A 19,213-nucleotide genomic window follows, 5' to 3' on the forward strand; every position below is an offset into this window, starting at 1 on the left:
TACATGCTGGCCCTCTTCAGTCAGGGTACTCAGTATAGATGCTGAGATGGTACGTTGCAGTCATACAAGACGTCAGTAAGGCTGCATCTGGAATATTGTGTTCTTTTTTGGTCACCCTGCTATAGAAAAGATCCCATTAAGCTGTAAACAGTGCAGAGATTTATAAGGACAATGTTTGCACTCAAAGGAAGAGTTACGGAGAGAGGCTGTGCAGGTTGGGACTATTTTCATTGCTCTGTAGGAGAATGAGGGGGGATCTTAAAGAGGGGTATAAAATTATCAGTAGCATAGACAAAGGAAATATGCACATTTATTTACCAAAGGCTTTTGGAATCAAGAAGGATACAGGTTTAATGGAAGAGTAGAGAGATTTAATAGGAACCTAAGGGGCAACTTTTTCACCCAGAGAGTGGTCAGTAAATATAATGAGTTCCCAGAGGAAATAGTTGAAGCAGGAATCTTAATAATTTTTAGAAGGTACTTGGACAGCGACATGGATAAGAAAGGTTTAGAGCAGGGGTTTCCAACCTGGGGTCCACAGATCCCTTGCTTAATGGTATTGGTCTATGGCATAAAAAAAGTTAGGAACCTATGGTTTAGAGGGACCAATTGAGCCAAAGAACATGCTTTCATGTTGTATTGACTCTATGGCCCTCAGTTTCTTAATGAAACAACTGCACTCTGCAACAGCTTCTTTTAATTCAGATGGGCATCTACTTTTAGATTAACACCCAAGCAGCAGAGAACTTCATTCAAAATATCAGGCTCCATATGCAAATGGGAAGCATCTAAGTATACGATCTGATTATCACACATCTATTTGTTGTTTGCTCTCAGATATTGGAGTAACAATTAAAAACAGGAGTCATGCAATAGCCCCATCTCAGACTCCTTTAGGGGCTCACTGGTCTGCATACAAAGCATACTAGAGGTGGTGACTTTTCTGCATGGCAGATAAAAGTTATTAGTCTCTGGATAAACTCTCCATTTTACAGCAAAGGGCAGGCTTGTGTTTATTGAGAAACAGGGTTGGGACATAATCCCATCCTTGTCAGCTTAGAAAAATATTCCATAACCAGTTCTAGCTGTTTGGCTTTGTGACTCACACTCATTTCAAGCTGAATTTAATATCTGATTAACAGTTCCTCTGTGGATAATTGCTGGATTTCATTAAACCATTAGCAAAAGAAAATATTCTTCTCCTTTGTATTAAAATTGTGGTCATTTGTATTTCAGGTTGCAGACAATAATTATGCTTTAACTCTCTCAAAGATGTGCTCAAATAACAACTGGAAGGGTACCAACTGCATCCCCATTAATGATAAATCAGGTACACCAGTTTTTAAAGACAAGCACACAATGCTATACTGTATTGTAATTCCTTTCAATATGTAATAATGTTATAGCACTGCACTGACTTTGGAAAAGCTTTGTCGAATCTGGCTTATCCCTTTAGGGCAGGGGGTTCCCAACCTTCTTTATGCCATGGACCCCTACCATTAACTGTGGATGTCCCTGCTTTAGCGTGATAATCTTTACATTCCTTTGACTTTCTGGAGTGGTAGCCTCACAAATCAGAGGTCAACTACTATCCCTGATGAAACATTATTTGTCTAATAAACTGTTCTGTTTCAGCATCAGGAGCAATTTTCATTTTGGCTTCTTAATCTTAATGCCTTAATTTGGAACAATTTGTAAAATCCAGGATTTTACCACTACCACATCACATATTCCGGATCCAAACTCAGACTCAGATTCATTTTCACCTTAAGAGTTCCTTAAAGCTCCAATTATTACCTCAAAACACACATGAAATGCTAGTGGAACTCAGAAGGTCTGGCAGCATCTATGGAGGGAAATAAACTTCCCTGCATAGATGCTACCTGACTTGCCAAGTTCCTCCAGCAAGTTGCATGTGCTGCACAAGATTTCTAGCATCTGTAGTCTCTCTTGCATCTCTGGTATTACCCATCATGCAAAATATTTATTCATTTGTTCACAAAGGGGCAGAATAAATAATTAACAATAGGTGAGTAATATTTAATGAGTTTGAATTAAAATCCATGAACTGCTGAACTGCAGTATTACAACTGGAGTTACTATAGTCCATGTCCCACGATGTGCATTTTATCCAAACACTTGAGTGTCAAAACAATCAGGATAATATAGTGGCCAGAAATTACATCACTGATCATCGTTGAAGAAGAATGGGATTTTTGGAATGTACTCTGCAGTTAAGCCTACCATCTGCCCAGATGTCTTCAATTTTACTCTTAATATAATTGCACATACTTTCAAACCAAGAATTCAAAGCTGAAATATCAATGAATGAAGAATAGCAAGGAATGATGAAAGTAGTTATTCTATCTAACTTATTTCTGTGATTTGTTGCCAAATATGACATTTGGAAATCCAGAACACTCATTTCAGATGACGAATGGTGGACTCAGAACAGAAAGGATGTAGAATCAATGTTCTTACCATTTGTATTTCTATTTTCAGCACTGATAATAATAATAATGTTACCCAGAAGCAGTTCTCAGGCACAGACACCACCTGAGTTGATGTTTCCAAGCGTGATTCTCTTTTTAATCCATGAATCTGGAGTTTTGGCACAATTGCAGGTTTAAGCATGGCAGAGAAAAACCTTGTTGGATTCACTTAACTCATTGATTGCGTATTTTAGTGTCAGTTTGAATATTCAAGGTAAGTTTCTGACTACGTCAATGTCTTTGGAGGAACACCATATTTTCCGTCAAACCTGATAACATGAACATTGATTTCTCCTTCTGGTAAACAAATAACTCTGTCTGCCTTTCCTCTGTTCCCCCACTCAAATCTTTCACTTCTTCTCACCTACTTATTACTTGCCCCCTGGATCCCCTCCTCTTCTACGATTCATTCTCCTCTCCTATCAGATTCTTTCTTCTCCAACTCTTGACTTTTCCCACCCACCTAGCTTTACCCATCACTTTCCAGCTAGCTTCTTTCTCCTCCCACCTTTCTATTCCCCCTTTCTTCTCAGCCCTGAAGAAGGGTCACGGCCCAAAACATCGGCTGTTTATTCTTTTCCCTAGATGTTGCATGACCTGCTGAGTTCCTCCAGCATTTTGTGTGTGTTGCTTTAGATTTCTGGCATCTGCAGACGTTCTTGTCTTTGTAATAAATTTTATGACAGGAAGTGGTGTGCTGCCTCAGGATTTAAATCAATGCTGCAGTTTAGTTTCATTGGCTTCAATGAAATGAAATTTTAAAATTCTCTACATGATGTCACAAATTTAGCACAAGACAATGAGTTTCTAATCCTCTTTGGATGGCTTTTCCCAAGGGCAGTTCATAGGTGACAAAAAGGATTAAGCCAAAGCTAAATCATGGAGGGACAGTAGAAATAATGATGTGACAAGGGGTGCAAATATTCTGATTATGACTGAGTGATAGGATGGGACCAAGCCAGGGGAGTCCCTGACATGAGTCACAGAGCACTATAACATAAAAACAGGGCTTTCAGCCCATCTAGTCCTTCCCAACCTGATTTTCTGTCTAGTCCTATGTACTTGCACCCAGACCACATCTCTCCAAATCAGGTACCTATCCAAACTTCTCTTAAATACTGCAATTGAACCTGCATCTACCACTTCCGCTGTCAACTCATTCCACACTCAAACCTCCCAACTCAACATGCCATCAAGCTTTACAGGGGTCTGGAAACACTGCAACTAACCACAAGGCCTCTCAAATGTGGCCACATGGCCTCTCAACTGTGTCCCACCATTTCATGAGGATCATACCAATCCATTCCAGGCCTTGACCGTTCTTCTGTGCCTGATCCCCAAAGCCCACAACTCACCAATCTTTCAAATATCTATTTACCTCCTCTTCAAATACTTGTAATGATCTAAACCCTAAGTACCCTGCAGTAAAGAATTTCAGAGATTCACTACCACCCACAAGGATCATGAACCCTTAAATACTACCTCCTTATTCGAATGGTCCATGAACCCATGAACCCTCATTGATTGTGTTTTCCAACATTTTATTTAATTTTGTAACTTTGAGTGATTTTATGTCTTGCATTGAACTGCTGCTGCAAAACAACAAATTTCATGAGACAAGACAGTGATAATAAACCGGATTCTGATTCTGATGCAGAAGGGAAGCAGCAGCCTCAACTCCCATCAGAACAGCACCCTTTCCAGTATTCCTCATGTCCCAACTTTCCCAACCACCCCTCCCCCCCCCTCCCCCCCCCCCCCCCCCACTGCACTCTCAAATTTCCTCTTTTACTCCAGTGGCTATTCTTCCAGAAGAGTACTTCATTATCCAAAGAAAAGTTCTTGGGCTCTCCATAGCAATGAATTATTCTGGATAAATGCAAGTCATTTTCTCATAAAGAATATTCTAGCTATTCAGAATTGGGAAATTTGGCCATAAGGATAATGATAATGATCATGATAAGGATAATGGAGCGTAGAAGGTTGAGGGGGGACTTGATAGAGGTATTTAAAGTTATGAGGGGGATAGATAGAGTTGACGTGGATAGGCTTTTTCCATTGAGAGTAGGGGAGATTCAAACAAGAGGACATGAGTTGAGAGTTAAGGGGCAAAAATTTAGGGGTAACACGAGGGGGAACTTCTTTACTCAGAAAGTGGTAGCTGTGTGGAACGAGCTTCCAGTAGAAGTGGTAGAGGCAGGTTTAATGTTGTCATTTAAAAAAAAATTGGATAGGTATATGGACAGGAAAGGAATGGAGGGTTATAGGCTGAGTGCAGGTCAGTGGGACTAGGTGAGAGTAAGCGTTTGGCACGGACTAGAAGGGCCGAGATGGCCTGTTTCCCTGCTGTAATTGTTATATGGTTATATTAGAAGATAGCTTTTTTCACCAGAGGGGTTTAACTCTTGCAATTCTATAACTAAGAGGGCCAAGGAGCTTTTGTTACTGTAGCAGGTGGCATATTTGAGTGAAGATGTCAGTCATCTGAAAAATCACACTGAACCTCCCCAAACATCTGCTAAACGTTTATCCTCTTGCTGAGAAACTGCCTCCCCCTTCTTCTTCAAATAGTTCTCATTTCCTTCTGGTTATTTTTCCAATAATGCCATATTGCAAATATTATTAATGCAGCCAAGTCTGGCAGCAACTGACTTTTTGCAGCCTATTGACTTTCTTTACCTGTGACTATATTCCTTCACCATTTCTAGAACAGAAACAATGGGTTAAATAGTTGTAAGAGTGTAGCAACAGCTACTTACAGCAACTCCCCAGCTTACAGTCGGGTTTTGTTCCCGTAAACTGTTCGTTGCTCAGACGGTTCATAAGTCCGAAATGTGGTAGATGTTGACTGCAGCCTTAGAGCAGCTGGTAAATTCATCCCAGTGCTTACTTGTACATTTGGGTGGTACACAAGTCAGGTGATCGTAGGCTGGGGAGGACCTGTAGTCAACAAGCAGCTGCTCTCCGGCTGGCTTTGTCCTTGTAGCAGCTAGGTAGAGGAGTCTTTCATGCTGCTTGCTGTGTTCTGATGTGGTGCTGGAAAAAGTGTATCAACTGGAGCAGAAAGATCCAAAGATGACAACATAACATCAAATCATTGTTGAATGAATTGATGTCATGTTTTATTTACTCTGCATACTTTCTTCGTACACTGTCTAATTAATCAATTTATAGAATGGTGGCACATCATAAATGTCTAGTGAATTCCAGTTAATTGGGACACATCAGGACCAGTATATTTTGGCCTGGGCAGAGTTGTATGAGAGACTGACAGTTGCCCATGCTGCAAGCATTCCCCTCTCCATGCCACCGCTGTTGTCCAAGGGAAAGGCACCAGGACCCAAGCAGCTTGGTTCCGGTGTCGTCGCAGAGCAATGTGTTGTTAAGTGTCTTACTCAAGGACACAACACGCTGACTCAGCTGAGGATCGAACCAGTGACCGTCAGATCACTAGACTGATGCCTTATCCACTAGGCCACGTGCCAACACTTCCTAATAGTTATTGATTGAGGGATGTTGCTGTTTATGGGGTGTCCAAGGAGGGGCAGCACTTCTGGTAAATTGACTTACATCCATTCTGGAGAAACTCACTCACCTTTGGTCCACACCTGACACTCAGCTCTCACCTGTGGGTCCAAGTAGCTGTTTTCATGCAACAGTGGCCACACCCCTGTAAACCCCTTCAACAAGTGAGCTAAACCGGCTGAGGGTAGCTGGTGGGTCTCATACCCCAGTAAGATAGGGACAGACTAGTGTGTCAAGTCAGCTTTGACGGACTAGGCAAGATGAAATCAACAGCAAGATCCAACAGCCAAGGCGGCTGTTCTGCAACACTTCATGGAGAATGAAGGGCATGACAAGACACAGAAGGTGTCACGGTTATCCACTACAAACAAGGAAGACCCCAGCTTGTGATGACTACTTGCACCACTGGACCTCTGAGGTCAAAAGAGTGGAACTGCCCCAGTGTTCACTTTTAAAGGGAGAATAAAACTACACCTATGAGGATCCCTGCAGTACCCAGTGACCCTGTGATCTCTGTCTCAGAGGCCGACGCCAGGATGCCTTTCAAGAGGGTGACCCCTCCTCGCAAGGCGACAGGCCCCGATGGAGTACCTGGTAAGACTCTGAAAATGTGTGCTAACTGGCAGGAGGCTGGGGGGATGGTGTTTAAAGACATTTTCAATCTCTCATTGCTACATAGAATAGAACCATAGAACATTACAGCAAAGAAAGAGGCTTTTTGGCCCTTCTTGGCTGTGCCGAACCATTTTCCTGCCTAGTCCCACTAACCTGCACCTGGCCCATATCCCTCCATACACCTCTCATCAATGTACCTGTCCAAGTCTTCCTTAAATGTTAAAAGTGAACCCACATTTACCACTTCATCTGGCAGCTCATTCCATACTCCCACCACTCTCTGTGTGAAGAAGTCCCCCTCCCAAAGTTCCCTTTAAACTTTTCCCCCTTCACCCTTAACCCATGTCCTTTGGGTTTTTTTCCCCCCTAGCCTCAGTGGAAAAAGCCTGCTTGCATTCACTCTATCTATACCCATCATAATTTTATATACCTCTGTCAAATCTCCCCTCATTCTTCTACACTCCATGGAATAAAGTCCTAACCTATTCAACCTTTCTCTGTTCAACAGTTTCTCAAGTCCCGGCAACATCCTTGTAAACTTTCTCTGCACTCTTTCAACCTTATTAATATCCTTCCTGTAATTTGGTGTCCAAAACTGCACACAATACTCCAAATTTGGCCTCACCAATGCCTTATTCCACCTCACCATAACATTCCAACTCTTATACTCAATACTTTGATTTATAAAGGCCAATGTACCAAAAGCTCTCTTTACTACCCTATCTACCTGTGACACCACCTGTAGGGAATTTTGTATCTGTATTCCTAGATCCCTCTGTTCTACTGCACTCATCAGTGTCCCACCATTTACCTTGTATGTTCTACCTTGGTTTGTCCTTCCAAAGTGCAATACCTCACACCTGTCTGAATTAAACTCCATCTGCCATTTTTCAGCCCATTTTTCCGGCTGGTCCAAATCCCTCTGCAAGCTTTGAAAACCTTCTTCACTGTCCACTACACTTCCAATCTTTATATCATCAGCAAATTTGCTGATCCAATTTACCACATTATCATCCAGATCATTGATCTAGATGACAAATAACAATGGACCCAGCAGTGATCCCTGTGGCAGACCGGTTGGAAGTTACCACCTGCTTCAAAAGGGCAATTAATTACACCAGTGCTCAAGAAGGGCAGGGTGAGCTGCCTCACTGACTATTGTCCAGTAGCACTCACATCTGTGGTGATGAAGTGCATTGAGAGATTTATTATTGATAGAATCAACTTCTGCCTCAGCAAGGACCTGGACCTAATGCAATTTGCCTATTGCTACAATAGGTCTACAGCGGATGTGATCTCACTGGCTCTCCACATAATCTTGGATCACGTAGACAATAAAAATATGTCAGGATACTGTTTATTGATTACAGCTCAGCGTTTAACACCATCATTCCTATAGTTCTGATTGAAAAGTTCCAGAACCTGGGATCCATCCAGAATCTGCAAATGGAAGAACACAATCTGTGCAATTAGAAATAATATCTCCACTTTGCTGATCAACACCGGTGCACCTCAGGGATGTGTGCTTAGCCCACTGCTCTAATCTCTCTACACCCATGACTGTATGACTAGGCATAGGTCAAATGCCATCTATAAATTTGCTGATGATACGACCATTGTTGGCAGAATCTCAGATGGTGACGAGAGCGCGTACAGGACCAAGATATACCAGCAAGTTGAGTGGTGTCACAGCAACAAACTTGCACTCAATGTCAGTAACATCAAAGAACTGATTGTTAACTTCAGAAAGGGTAAAACGAGGGAACACACACCAGTCCTCATAGAGGGATCAGAAGTGGAGAGGATAAGTAATTTCAAGTTCCTGGTGTCAATAGCTCTGAGGACCTAACCTGGACCCAACATATCGAAGCAGCTATAAAGAAGGCTGTAACGGTTATGCTTCATTAGAAATTTGAAGAGATTTGTTATGTCACCAAAACCACTTGCAAATTTCTACAGATTTGCTGTGGAGAGCATTGAAATTGGCTGCGTCACCGTCTGGTATGGAAGCTACTGCACAGGATTGTAGTAAGCTGTTAAATTAGTCATCTCCATCATGGGTACTAGTTTCCGTAGTATTCAGGACGTCTTCAAAAAGCAATGTCTCAGAAAGGTGGTGGCCACCATTAAGGACCCCCACCACACAGGAAGGAGGTACAGAAGTGTGAAGGCACACACTCAACTATTCAGGAACAGCTCCTTCCACTCAGCCATCTGATTCCTGAATGAACATTGAACACATGAACACTACCTTACTATTTTTTATTTCCTAATTTTTTCTCTATTATTATGCATTGGATTGTACTGCTTTGCAAAACCAACAAATTTCATGACATAGGCCGGTGATATTAAACCCAATTCTGATTCAATGGCTTCTCCACTTTAAAAGTTCCCCTGTACAGGTTTCACTGCCATAGTTGGATACCATGAACAACCAACACTCTCCATGTCCTTTAGATGATTATAAATGAACAAAATTGTAGACCGTATCTTGGGTAATGATGAGTCTGAGTACAGAGAGGAAATTAAGAACCTGCTGGCATGGTGCAAAGACAATAACCTATCCCTCAACGTCAGCAAGATGAAGGAATTGGTTGTTGACTTCAGAAGGAGTAGCGACCCCATCTACATCGGTGGTGCACAGGTGGAACAGGTCAAAAGCTTTAAGTTCCTCAGGGTGAATATCACAAATGACCTGATTTGGTCTAACCAAGCAGAGTCCACTGCCAAGAAGGCCCACCAGTGCCTTGACTTCCTGAGAAAGCTGAAGAAATTTGGCCTATACCCTAAAACCCTCACTAATTTTTATAGATGCACTGTAGAAAGCATTCTTCTAGGGTGCATCACAACCTGGTATGGAAGTTGTCCTGTCCAAGACCAGAAGAAGCTGCAGCAGATCGTGAACATAGCCCAGCACATCACACAAACCAATCTTCCATCCTTGGACTCACTTTACACAGCCCGCTGTCAGAGCAGTGCTGCCAGGATAATCAAGGACACGACCCACCCAGCCAACACACTTTTCCCTCCGGGAGAAGGTTCAGGAGTTTGAAGATTCATACAGCCAGATTTGGGAACAGCTTCTTTCCAACTGTGATAAGACTGCTGAACGGATCCTGACGTGGATCTGGGCCATACTTTCCAAATATCCGGACCTGACTTGCACTACCTTACTCTACCCTTTCTATTTTCTAATTATGTTCTATAATTTAAATTTTTATTATATTTACTTCAATTTGCACTTCAGGGAGCACAAAGCGCAGAATCAAATATCACTGTGATGATTGTACGCTCTAGTATCAATTGTTTGGTGACAATAAAGTAAAATAAAGTAAATTAACATAGGTGACAATGGACTAGTGCAGATAATGGACTGCTTCCTCCAAATCTTCATTTTCATTGTAACATTCAAGATGATTGTTAATACCTTCAAATCCTTCGTAGTTCCTAACTTGGTGAAGTAGTGAAATTGGTGAAAGAGTTCCATTTTCATTCCTGGATGTTTCAAGCCTCAATGCTTGAAAAAGACAGTTCTATATTGTCTTACTGCTTATTTCTTGCCAAATGTCAGTGAAAAAAATCACTGCCTTTTGAACAAAAAAACACGCAACTGACACTGTTTAAAAACCATTCACTCTAAATATGGTGTAGTGTCTAATGGCCACACAAGTTCATGTGACTAACACTAGATAGAATCTTCTCTGAAACTGAACAAATTCTGCAGATGCTGGAAATCCAGAGCAACACACACAAAATGTTGGAGGAACTCAGCAGCTCAGGGAACAACAATGGAAATAGATAAACATGTGTTCAGGTCCTGAAGAACAGTCTCAGCCTGAAACATCAATTGTTTATTCATTTCCATAAATGCTGCCTGACCTGCTGAGTTCCTCCAGCACCTTGTGTGTGTTTCTCTAGTTAGTAACTGTTCACAAGTCTTCTGTCCAAATTAAACAGCGCAGAGTGCCAAATAAACAAAAGGAATCTTGTCTATTTCCTCAATTAACTTCTGTTCTTTAAGAGTTGTCCCAAAAAAGCCACTAACCAAATTAACTGATGAACCAATTAACCACAACCCGCTGTATTTCCTGCATAGTGAGCATCATTTTGATACCAAAATAGTATGTAACACCAAAGCAAAAGGCACTACTGATCCAAGCTTATTTTATCACCCTCCAAAATGCAAAACATATGTTAAAAAACAAAATGAATACATTAAAATCAATTGATTTAATAAGAAACTGTATTCCTTAAAAATTGAGCATTACTTTACATCTACAGTTATAGAATCCTTTAAAGGAAAGCAGCTGGACTTTATTCTTTCTCATCTCAATGAAGAAATTAATGATTCTGCCTAGTATGTTTGAATCTAAATACATTCACTATCTGGAATTGCGCTTTCACATTTTTTACATAAAGTTTCCTGAATCCAAGGAGAAGCACTAAATTAAAAATCGATCTTTAACTCAACAACTGGTAAAGGGGCAGGGAATGGCAGCCGAAGAGAGTAACAGTACTTCTAAATCATGTATTGCTTGTAATGTGATCGACTATTACCTGCGCGGTATGGTTTGGCATTGGTTTTGTGTACTGGTTTTGAGGCACTGTTGAAAGATATGTCTGATTGAGGATCAGATTCTGCAAGAGATAACAAATAAATAGAAAAAGCGGCCAGTTAAAAATGCGGTCCAGGAGGGCATATAATTTTATCAATGTCCAAAGATGGGTTAAGATGTGAGCCGAGAGCAATTTTGAAATCCCTGAATTGTGTACATCTAATAACAAAACCTGATGGCACTGCAATGTATTTATTTACTAGGGAAGTTCAGGCATTCTTTCTGATTATATAAGATACAAGCAGTGAATCTCATATCATCATTGATGTGTGAAGATCATTTGGAACATTAGCCTAATGAAACAATAGTTTGAATTGCACAAAACATTGTCCATACATTTGGGCAAAGAAATTAAAATGAAATAAATTAACATAATTGATTACTTGATGTAACGACCAAAAGGAAGTGGTAAAATTTCAAGCAAAGCAGGCATACAAGATATCGAAAGCACATCTTGCACAAATGCAAAGCAAATTACTGTGCTATATGTAACAATGAGCGGCATAACAGGACATTACTTACATCCATGTCATATGCTCGCATCATTTCAGCCAATATTCAATATTTTGGGAGACTGATATCTATGCCAGATAAAAATAGTGCCAGTTATGAATTAAGCTAAGAAGACTAGAATGACGATGTTGAGCAACAATGGATGATTAAGAGATGATAATGACATTTTTAACACAATGTTAACAGCAACATTAAAATCCATGCTGGTATTTTTAAAAATACCTGAGAGATCTTTTTTACCAGTGCTACCCAGGTCTGACACAGGAGATGGTCTGAACACATTTGAAGTGACAGAAGAGGAAAGCTCGTAGTCTGTCAAGGATAAAAAATACCAAACGCAAAGTCTTTCATCTCTCATGCACTGACTATGGTAATACATTCTCCAAGGTAAAATGTACTCTGTTTGGTGAGAACATTCATAACTTCTAGAAAGCCTGAGTGCAGAATTTATTGTTCAGTACTATTCAATAGCCACCTTTCAGGAATAATAGCTCTTCGGAAAAAAAATACAAAAACAATAATTAAACTTTATTAAAGGCACAGCATTGGCCAGCTAATCCATTTCTCGACAAGCAGAAACACTAAGTTCAAGGATATTAAAACTATTGAATAAAGCAGGCAAATGCAAGACATGGCACACTTAAAAGATAATGTGTTTCATGCAAGAACAACAAAAAGATTCCAAGCAAGATATTATGGAATTATGTCATTCACTGTGCATAAATGCAATACATGGAACAACACCTAAATGGAAAGTGAACCTTGTAGCGATGTGCTACACGCAGCGCTGAAATAACGACACACAGCCAGTAAGTCGTTTCAAGACTAGTTTATTCAAACTTCGCGGCGCTGGCATTTAATCCCTAGCGCCCGCCCTCTCCGGGCGGAAATGACATCAGAGGTGCATTACCAAAGTCTCCCCCCGCACGCTGGCTATTTGTGAGCCGGTTCGCCTGCGCAGAAAGTGGGTCGCCACATAACCCCACCATCCCCAGAACCAGCGATACACCGGTTCCACAATGTCCACAGTCTCGATCAACCTCTGTTTGGGAGGTCTGCCTCTGCGCCGCAGCATCTGAACCTCGACCGGCTGCGCCAAGTCCACATTGGCTGGTTTGAGTTGGTCCACCGTAAAAACCTCCTCTCTCCCCCCAATGTCCAGAACGTACGTGGACCCGTTGTTCGTGATCACCTTGAATGGCACCTCGTACAGCTATTGTAGTGGTACCCGGTGTCCACCCCTTCATACAAACACAAACTTACAGTTCTGCAGGTCTTTGGGTACATGGGTCGGGGTCCGTCCATGCTGTGAAGTTGGTGCGGGGGCCAGGTTGCCGAGCCTTTCGTGTAGCCTGTCCAGGACTGCTGCGGGTTCTTCCTCTTGCCCCCTTGGGGCTGGTATGAACACTCCTGGGACGGCCAGGGGCACGCCGTACACCAACTTGGCCGACGAGGCGTGCAGATCCTCCTTGGGCGCTGTACGAATTCCAAGCAGGACCCAGGGAAGCTAGTCCACCCAGTTAGGTCCTCTCAGGCAGGCCATGAGAGCCGAGTTCAAGTGATGGTGGAAGCGTTCCACCAGTCCGTTCGACTGTGGGTGGTAGGCAGTTGTGTGGTGTAGCTGTGTTCCCAACAGGCTGGCCACAGCCGACCACAGGCTGGAGGTGAACTGGGCGCCTCTGTCGGAGGTAATATGGGCCGATACCCCGAAGCGTGCTACCCAGGTTGCGATCAGTGCTCGGGCGCAGGAATCGGCAGATGTGTCGGTGAGCGGGACCGCCTCTGGCCATCTCGTGAACCGGTCTACCATAGTTAGGAGGTACCGCGCTCCTCGGGACACTGGTAGGGGGCCCACGATATCCACATGAATGTGGTCGAACCTCCGGTGGGTGGGTTCGAACAGCTGCGGCGGGACTTTAGTGTGCCGCTGCACCTTGGCTGTTTGGCACTGAGCGCACGTTCTGACCTGCTTGCGAAGTCCGTGCCACGCGAATTTGCTGTAGACCAGCTGGACGGTTGTCCTGATAGATGGGTGTGTCAAACTGTGTATGGAGTCGAAAACTCGCCGCCTCCAGGCTGCCGGGATGATGGGGCGAGGTTGGCCGGTAGCCACGTCACACAGGAGGGTCCTATCACCTGGGCCTATGAGAAAGTTCTGCAGCTGCAAACCCGAGACTGCGGTCCTGTAGCTGGGCATCTCGTCGTCTGCCTGCTGCGCTTCCGCCAGTGCTGCATAGTCCACCCGCAGGGACAGGGCCTGGACAGCTGGTCTGGAGAGTGTGTCCGCCAGGACGTTGTCCTTTCCTGAGACATGCTGGAAGTCCGTCGTGTACTCGGAGATGTAGGACAGATGTCGCTGCTGGCAAGCCGACCAGGGATCGGACACCTTCGTAAACGCGAAGGTCAACGGTTTGTGGTCCGTGAACGCGGCAAACGGCCTGCCTTCTAAGAAGTACCTGAAATGCCGGATTGCCAGATACAGTGCCAACAGCTCCCGGTCGAAAGCACTGTACTTGAGTTCGGGTGGTCGTAGATACTTACTGAAGAATGCCAGGGGTTGCCAGCACCCCTCGATGAGCTGCTCCAGCACCCCACCGACTGCTGTGTCGGATGCATCCACCGTGAGGGCGGTCGGAACGTCTGTTCTGGGGTGCACCAGCATCGCGGCATCTGCCAAGGCTTCCTTGGCTTTAACGAAAGCGGCCGCGGCCTCCTTGTCCCAGGTAATGTCCTTGCCTTTACCTGACATCAGGGTGTACAAAGGGCGCATGATACAGGCTGCTGAGGGGAGGAAACGGTGGTAGAAGTTCACCATACCAAAGAACTCCTGCAGGCCTTTGACTGTATTGGGCCGGGCAAAGTGGCAGATCGCGTCTACCTTGGCGGGCAGAGGTGTTGCCCCGTCTTTGGTAATCCTGTGGCCCAGGAAGTCGATGGCATCGAGACCGAACTGGCATTTGGCCCGGTTGATCATCAGGCCGAAATCACTCAGGCGGGAGTAGAGCTGGTGAAGGTGGGACAGATGCTCCTGATGACAACTGCTGGCTATAAGGATGTCGTCCAAATAGATGAACGCAAAGTCCAGGTCGCGTCCCACCGTGTCCATTAGCCGCTGGAACGTCTGTGCAGCATTCTTCAGGCTGAACGGCATTCCGAGGAACTCAAACAGGCCGAACGGGGTGATGAGTGTTTTGGGAATGTCTTCAGGGTGCACCGGGATTTGATGGTATCCCTGGACGAGGTCTACTTTGGAAAAGATTCTTGCCCCGTGCAGGTTTGCTGCAAAGTCCTGTATGTGCAACACGGGGTAGCGGTCTGGAGTTGTAGCCTCGTTCAGTCTGTGATAGTTGCCGCATGGTCTCCAACCCCCAGCTGCTTTGGGCACCATGTGCAGGGGGGAGGCCCATGGGCTGTCGGACCACCGTATGATCCCCAATTCCTCCATCCTCTTGAACTCCTCCTTTGCCAGGCGGAGCTTTTCTGGGGGGAGCCTTCATGCGCGGGCGTGGAGGGGTGGTCCCTGGGTCAGAATGTGGTGCTGTACCCCGTGTCTGGGCATGGCTGCCATGAACTGTGGTGCCAGAATCGATGGAAAGTCCGCCAGGATTCTGGTGAATTCATTGTCCGACAGCGTGATGGAGTCCAGGTGTGGGGCCGGCAACTTGGCTTCACCCAGGGAGAATGTCTGGAAAGTCTCGGCATGTACCAGTCTTTTCCCTTGCAAGTCGACCAGCAGGCTGTGAGCTCGCAAGAAGTCCGTCCCCAGGAGTGGTTGGGCCACTGCGGCCAGCGTGAAGTCCCACGTGAACCGGCTGGCGCCGAACTGTAGCTGCACTGTGCGGGTGCTGTAGGTCCGTATCGTGCTGCCGTTTGCGGCCCTCAGGGTGGGTCCTGGCTTCCTGTTGTGGGTGTCGTACCCCGTCGGGGGCAAGACGCTGATCTCTGCTCCAGTGTCGACCAAGAAGCAGCATCCCGACTGTTTGTCCCAGATGTACAAGAGGCGGTCCTGGTGGCCAGCCGCCATAGTCATTAGCGGCAGATGGCCCTGGCCCTTGCAGGGCAGGCGACAACAACGGGCTCCTGTGCCCCACCGCTGGTGGTAGAAACACCACTGTTCACTGGCCTCCTCACTCCTGCCTCTGTGTTTTGTGCGCCCCCCGCCGGGCCTGGTCTGGTCCGCTGTTGGGCGCGCGGCCTGGTAATCTGACTGACGGATGCCACGCTCTCCCTCTTGGCTTTCCACAGCACATCTGCCCGGGCCGCCACCTTCCGGGGGTCGCTGAAATCTGCATCGGCCAGCAGCAGATGTATGTCCTCAGGCAGTCGCTCTAGGAACGCTTGCTCGAACATGAGGCAGGGCTTGTGTCTGTCAGCCAGGGACAGCATCTCGTTCATCAATGCTGACGGCAGTCTGTCTCCCAAACTGTCCAGGTGAAGCAGGCGGGCACCCCGCTCACGCCGTGAGAGGCCAAAGGTCCCAATGAGCAGCACTTTGAATGCTTCATATTTGCCTCCTTCCGGCGGCGACTGTATGAAATCCGCAACCTGGGCGGCCGTCTCCTGGTCAAGGGCGCTCACCACGTGGTTGTAACGCATGGAATCAGAGGATATCTGCCGAATCTGGAACTGTGCTTCTGCTTGGCTAAACCACACGCGTGGTCGCAGCGTCCAGAAAGTCGGCAGTTTTAGCGAAACTGTGTGAACAGATGAAGAGTCGGTCATCTTTGGTCTAAATCCCGTTTGGACCGTCGGGGTCACCAATGTAGCAATGTGCTACACACAACGCTGAAATAACGACATGCAGTCGGTAAGTCATTTTGAGACTAGTTTATTCAAACTTCGCGGCGCTGGCATTTAATCCCTAGCGCCCGCCCTCTCCGGGCGGAAATGACTTCCGAGGTGCATTACCAAAGTCTCCCCCTGCGCGCTGGCTATTTGTGAGCCGGTTCGCCTGCGCAGAAAGTGAGTCGCCACAACCTCATAATATTGATCAGCCAATCTATTTTTCATGCCTCTATAGTACAGTGATAGAATACAGTTAATATGTAAAAAGGGAATAGGCAGAACACTAATAAACCTTGAAGCACAAGGTGAACTGATCACAAAGCAGTGAATGAACTCCATGCAAGTTACGTGCTGTGAGTGCTGAGTACAGTTCTGCAGTGCGATGCATGTGAGAATGCAGCATGATATTTACAAGTTAACAGCTACATAGCTTGCAGTAACTTAAGTTATTTCTCAAAATTGCACATAGTAAGAATCTTTAATGACAATTTGATTAGGTTTGAAAGTTACCCAGCACTTGACAACATTCTTCATGCAAAATTCTCATGAAACCAACCTGCATTATTCAACAATGCCCTTGATTCATACTTAATGTTCCAGTTTCCTAATATTTCCTCAAAAATGTAAAATCACCATTAAAGGAAATATGGTAATTTCTTAAAATCACTTTATAATTTCATAAAGGAGTAGATATGACTTCTTAAAATATTACAACAGAACATTATGAACCCATGCCAGAGACAATATTGCAATTACCTGCCAAATCCTCGTCCTTTATCTTATCGTGTGTGGGTTCTTGGCTTTGACTAAGCACATTTGGTGTGCCAGAAGCTGGCTGTTTATAATCTATAAAGGTGTTAAAAAAAACAAAGTATATATCTACTGTATATCTCTCACTCAAATAATACTAACATTAACTACCTGGGCATTTTGTAACTCAAAAGGTTATTTATGCATTTTTATTCATTCTTTCTATGTACTTCCTACAAACAAGTTGACTTCCAAGTGCAAACAAAGATCTTCAAGTCTATCAAAATGCAGCAGATTTTCCACTGCCTTTAATCTGTTTAGCAGCTACTGTATGTGGACATTAATGACTTTAAAGTCATTGTCTCAGTCATAAGCTTCAGACTTCTGCCCTTTTTTGGATCTGAAACTTAAAGGATGTGATAAAGACTGAAACTTCATAAAGTGACACAGTTACCATTATCATCTCACTGTTCCCATCTGCTGGCTACTTAAGCGTTTGTGGAAAGGTGAGACCTCCACTGAATGTGTCATTTGACAGAGAACCTCACCTATATGTAGCTGAGCAGAACATCCAGATGTTGGAGCAGGGGTGGCATCCAAGTCTGGCATTCAAGTATGTTTGAGATTGGGGAAGAAATGGAATAGTGCAGTGAATGGATCACTAGTGGCGGTGGGAGAATGTGAGTGTGGAGGGATAAAAAGCTTGGTAGCACAGTGTTGGGAGTGAAACAATAATTAGGGGAAGATAGAAATGAAAGGGGAAGTGCAAGATGGCACTCTTGAGTCCTTGGACCCAAGGCATTGCAGGAGGCACAGATCCATGCGTGGTGGGTGTGAGTGAAAGAGAAACTACAACTCATGTTCACACTATTATTTATATTCATTTATCTATTATGGAGTCTCAAAACATGGAGAACTAATTACCTGTAAACTCCTTGTCTTCTTTCTTATCAAGTTCAGATCTTGGGGTTGAAATTAGCACGTGAGAAGTTTCCGAATCTGTTGGTTCAGGGGCTGAAGGAAATAAATAGAATCTTTTGTGTCATTACCAAATTGATGCCACTTTGGTAACTTGCCTTGTCTGTAATTATTTTTGTCAATTTATATGTAAATAAATTCATGGATTAAAAATTGGTCTGTAACAAATTTAGCCTCATAATAATGTATTTATTATTAATAGCTTAGTAATCTTGCAGACAACAAAGTACTGATTGCAAATGTTCTGGTGACTTGATATTTCCTCATAACATAGGAGATCCCTCAAGCCAAGAACAATCCCATCAGTCCCTTCCCAAATTACTTTCCCAATAATTTATAACCTTTCACATGTCCATCAAGACTTCTAATTCTCCTGCCACCCAACTACATTAGGAGGAGTTAACAGTGGTGAATTAATCAACCAAACAGCACATCTTTGGGATGTTTGAATAAATCAGAGCACCAGGGGAAGCCTTGTGCAGTTATGAGGAGAATGTATAAGCTCAGAATCAAACCCAATTTGCCACAGCTGTGTGGCAGCAGGTCCACCAACTGCATCACTGTGATGCCAACACAGTCAAATTCAGGAAACTCTGCCAATGAAGAATACAACCAGGTTTCAAATAAGGTTTGTATTCTCCAATTTCAAAAGACAAATGTTCAATTTTATCAGACTCAAACCACCATTTTGGGATCCAGGAACTTCAAAGTTCAAATTTATTATCAAAGTCTGTATACCATAAACAACCTTGAGATCCATCTTCTTGCAGGCACTCATAAAACAAAAACAATAGAATCTATGAAAAATAAACACACATGACAAAGACCATCCCATATCCAATTTTCAAAAGAAGACAAATAGTGCCAATAGTGAAAAGTAGTAAAAAAGTAACACATGGAACATGAACTGCAGAGTTCCTGAAAGTGAGACCAGAGCTG

At 44.1% G+C, this 19,213-nt stretch overlaps 1 protein-coding gene across 23 annotated transcripts in view; it reads right to left on the bottom strand.

Moving 5' to 3' along the window:
- abi3bpa (ABI family, member 3 (NESH) binding protein a) overlaps positions 1 to 19,213 on the bottom strand; it is a 309,406-nt gene that overhangs the window by 87,513 nt on the left and 202,680 nt on the right. For 21 of the 23 annotated variants that reach the window (XM_073045179.1, XM_073045194.1, XM_073045192.1 and 18 more), the window contains 3 exons: positions 18,221 to 18,310; positions 17,303 to 17,392; positions 11,190 to 11,270 (listed from right to left, as the gene is read on the bottom strand). In XM_073045179.1, the coding sequence (XP_072901280.1) occupies positions 11,190 to 11,270; positions 17,303 to 17,392; positions 18,221 to 18,310 (261 nt within the window). The remainder of the gene's footprint in view (positions 1 to 11,189; positions 11,271 to 17,302; positions 17,393 to 18,220; positions 18,311 to 19,213) is intronic. The other 2 variants (XM_073045184.1, XM_073045178.1) reach the window with 1 other exon arrangement.

Source organism: Hemitrygon akajei, chromosome 5, assembly GCF_048418815.1.
Source record: "Hemitrygon akajei chromosome 5, sHemAka1.3, whole genome shotgun sequence".
In the NCBI taxonomy this organism is placed as follows: domain Eukaryota; kingdom Metazoa; phylum Chordata; class Chondrichthyes; order Myliobatiformes; family Dasyatidae; genus Hemitrygon; species Hemitrygon akajei.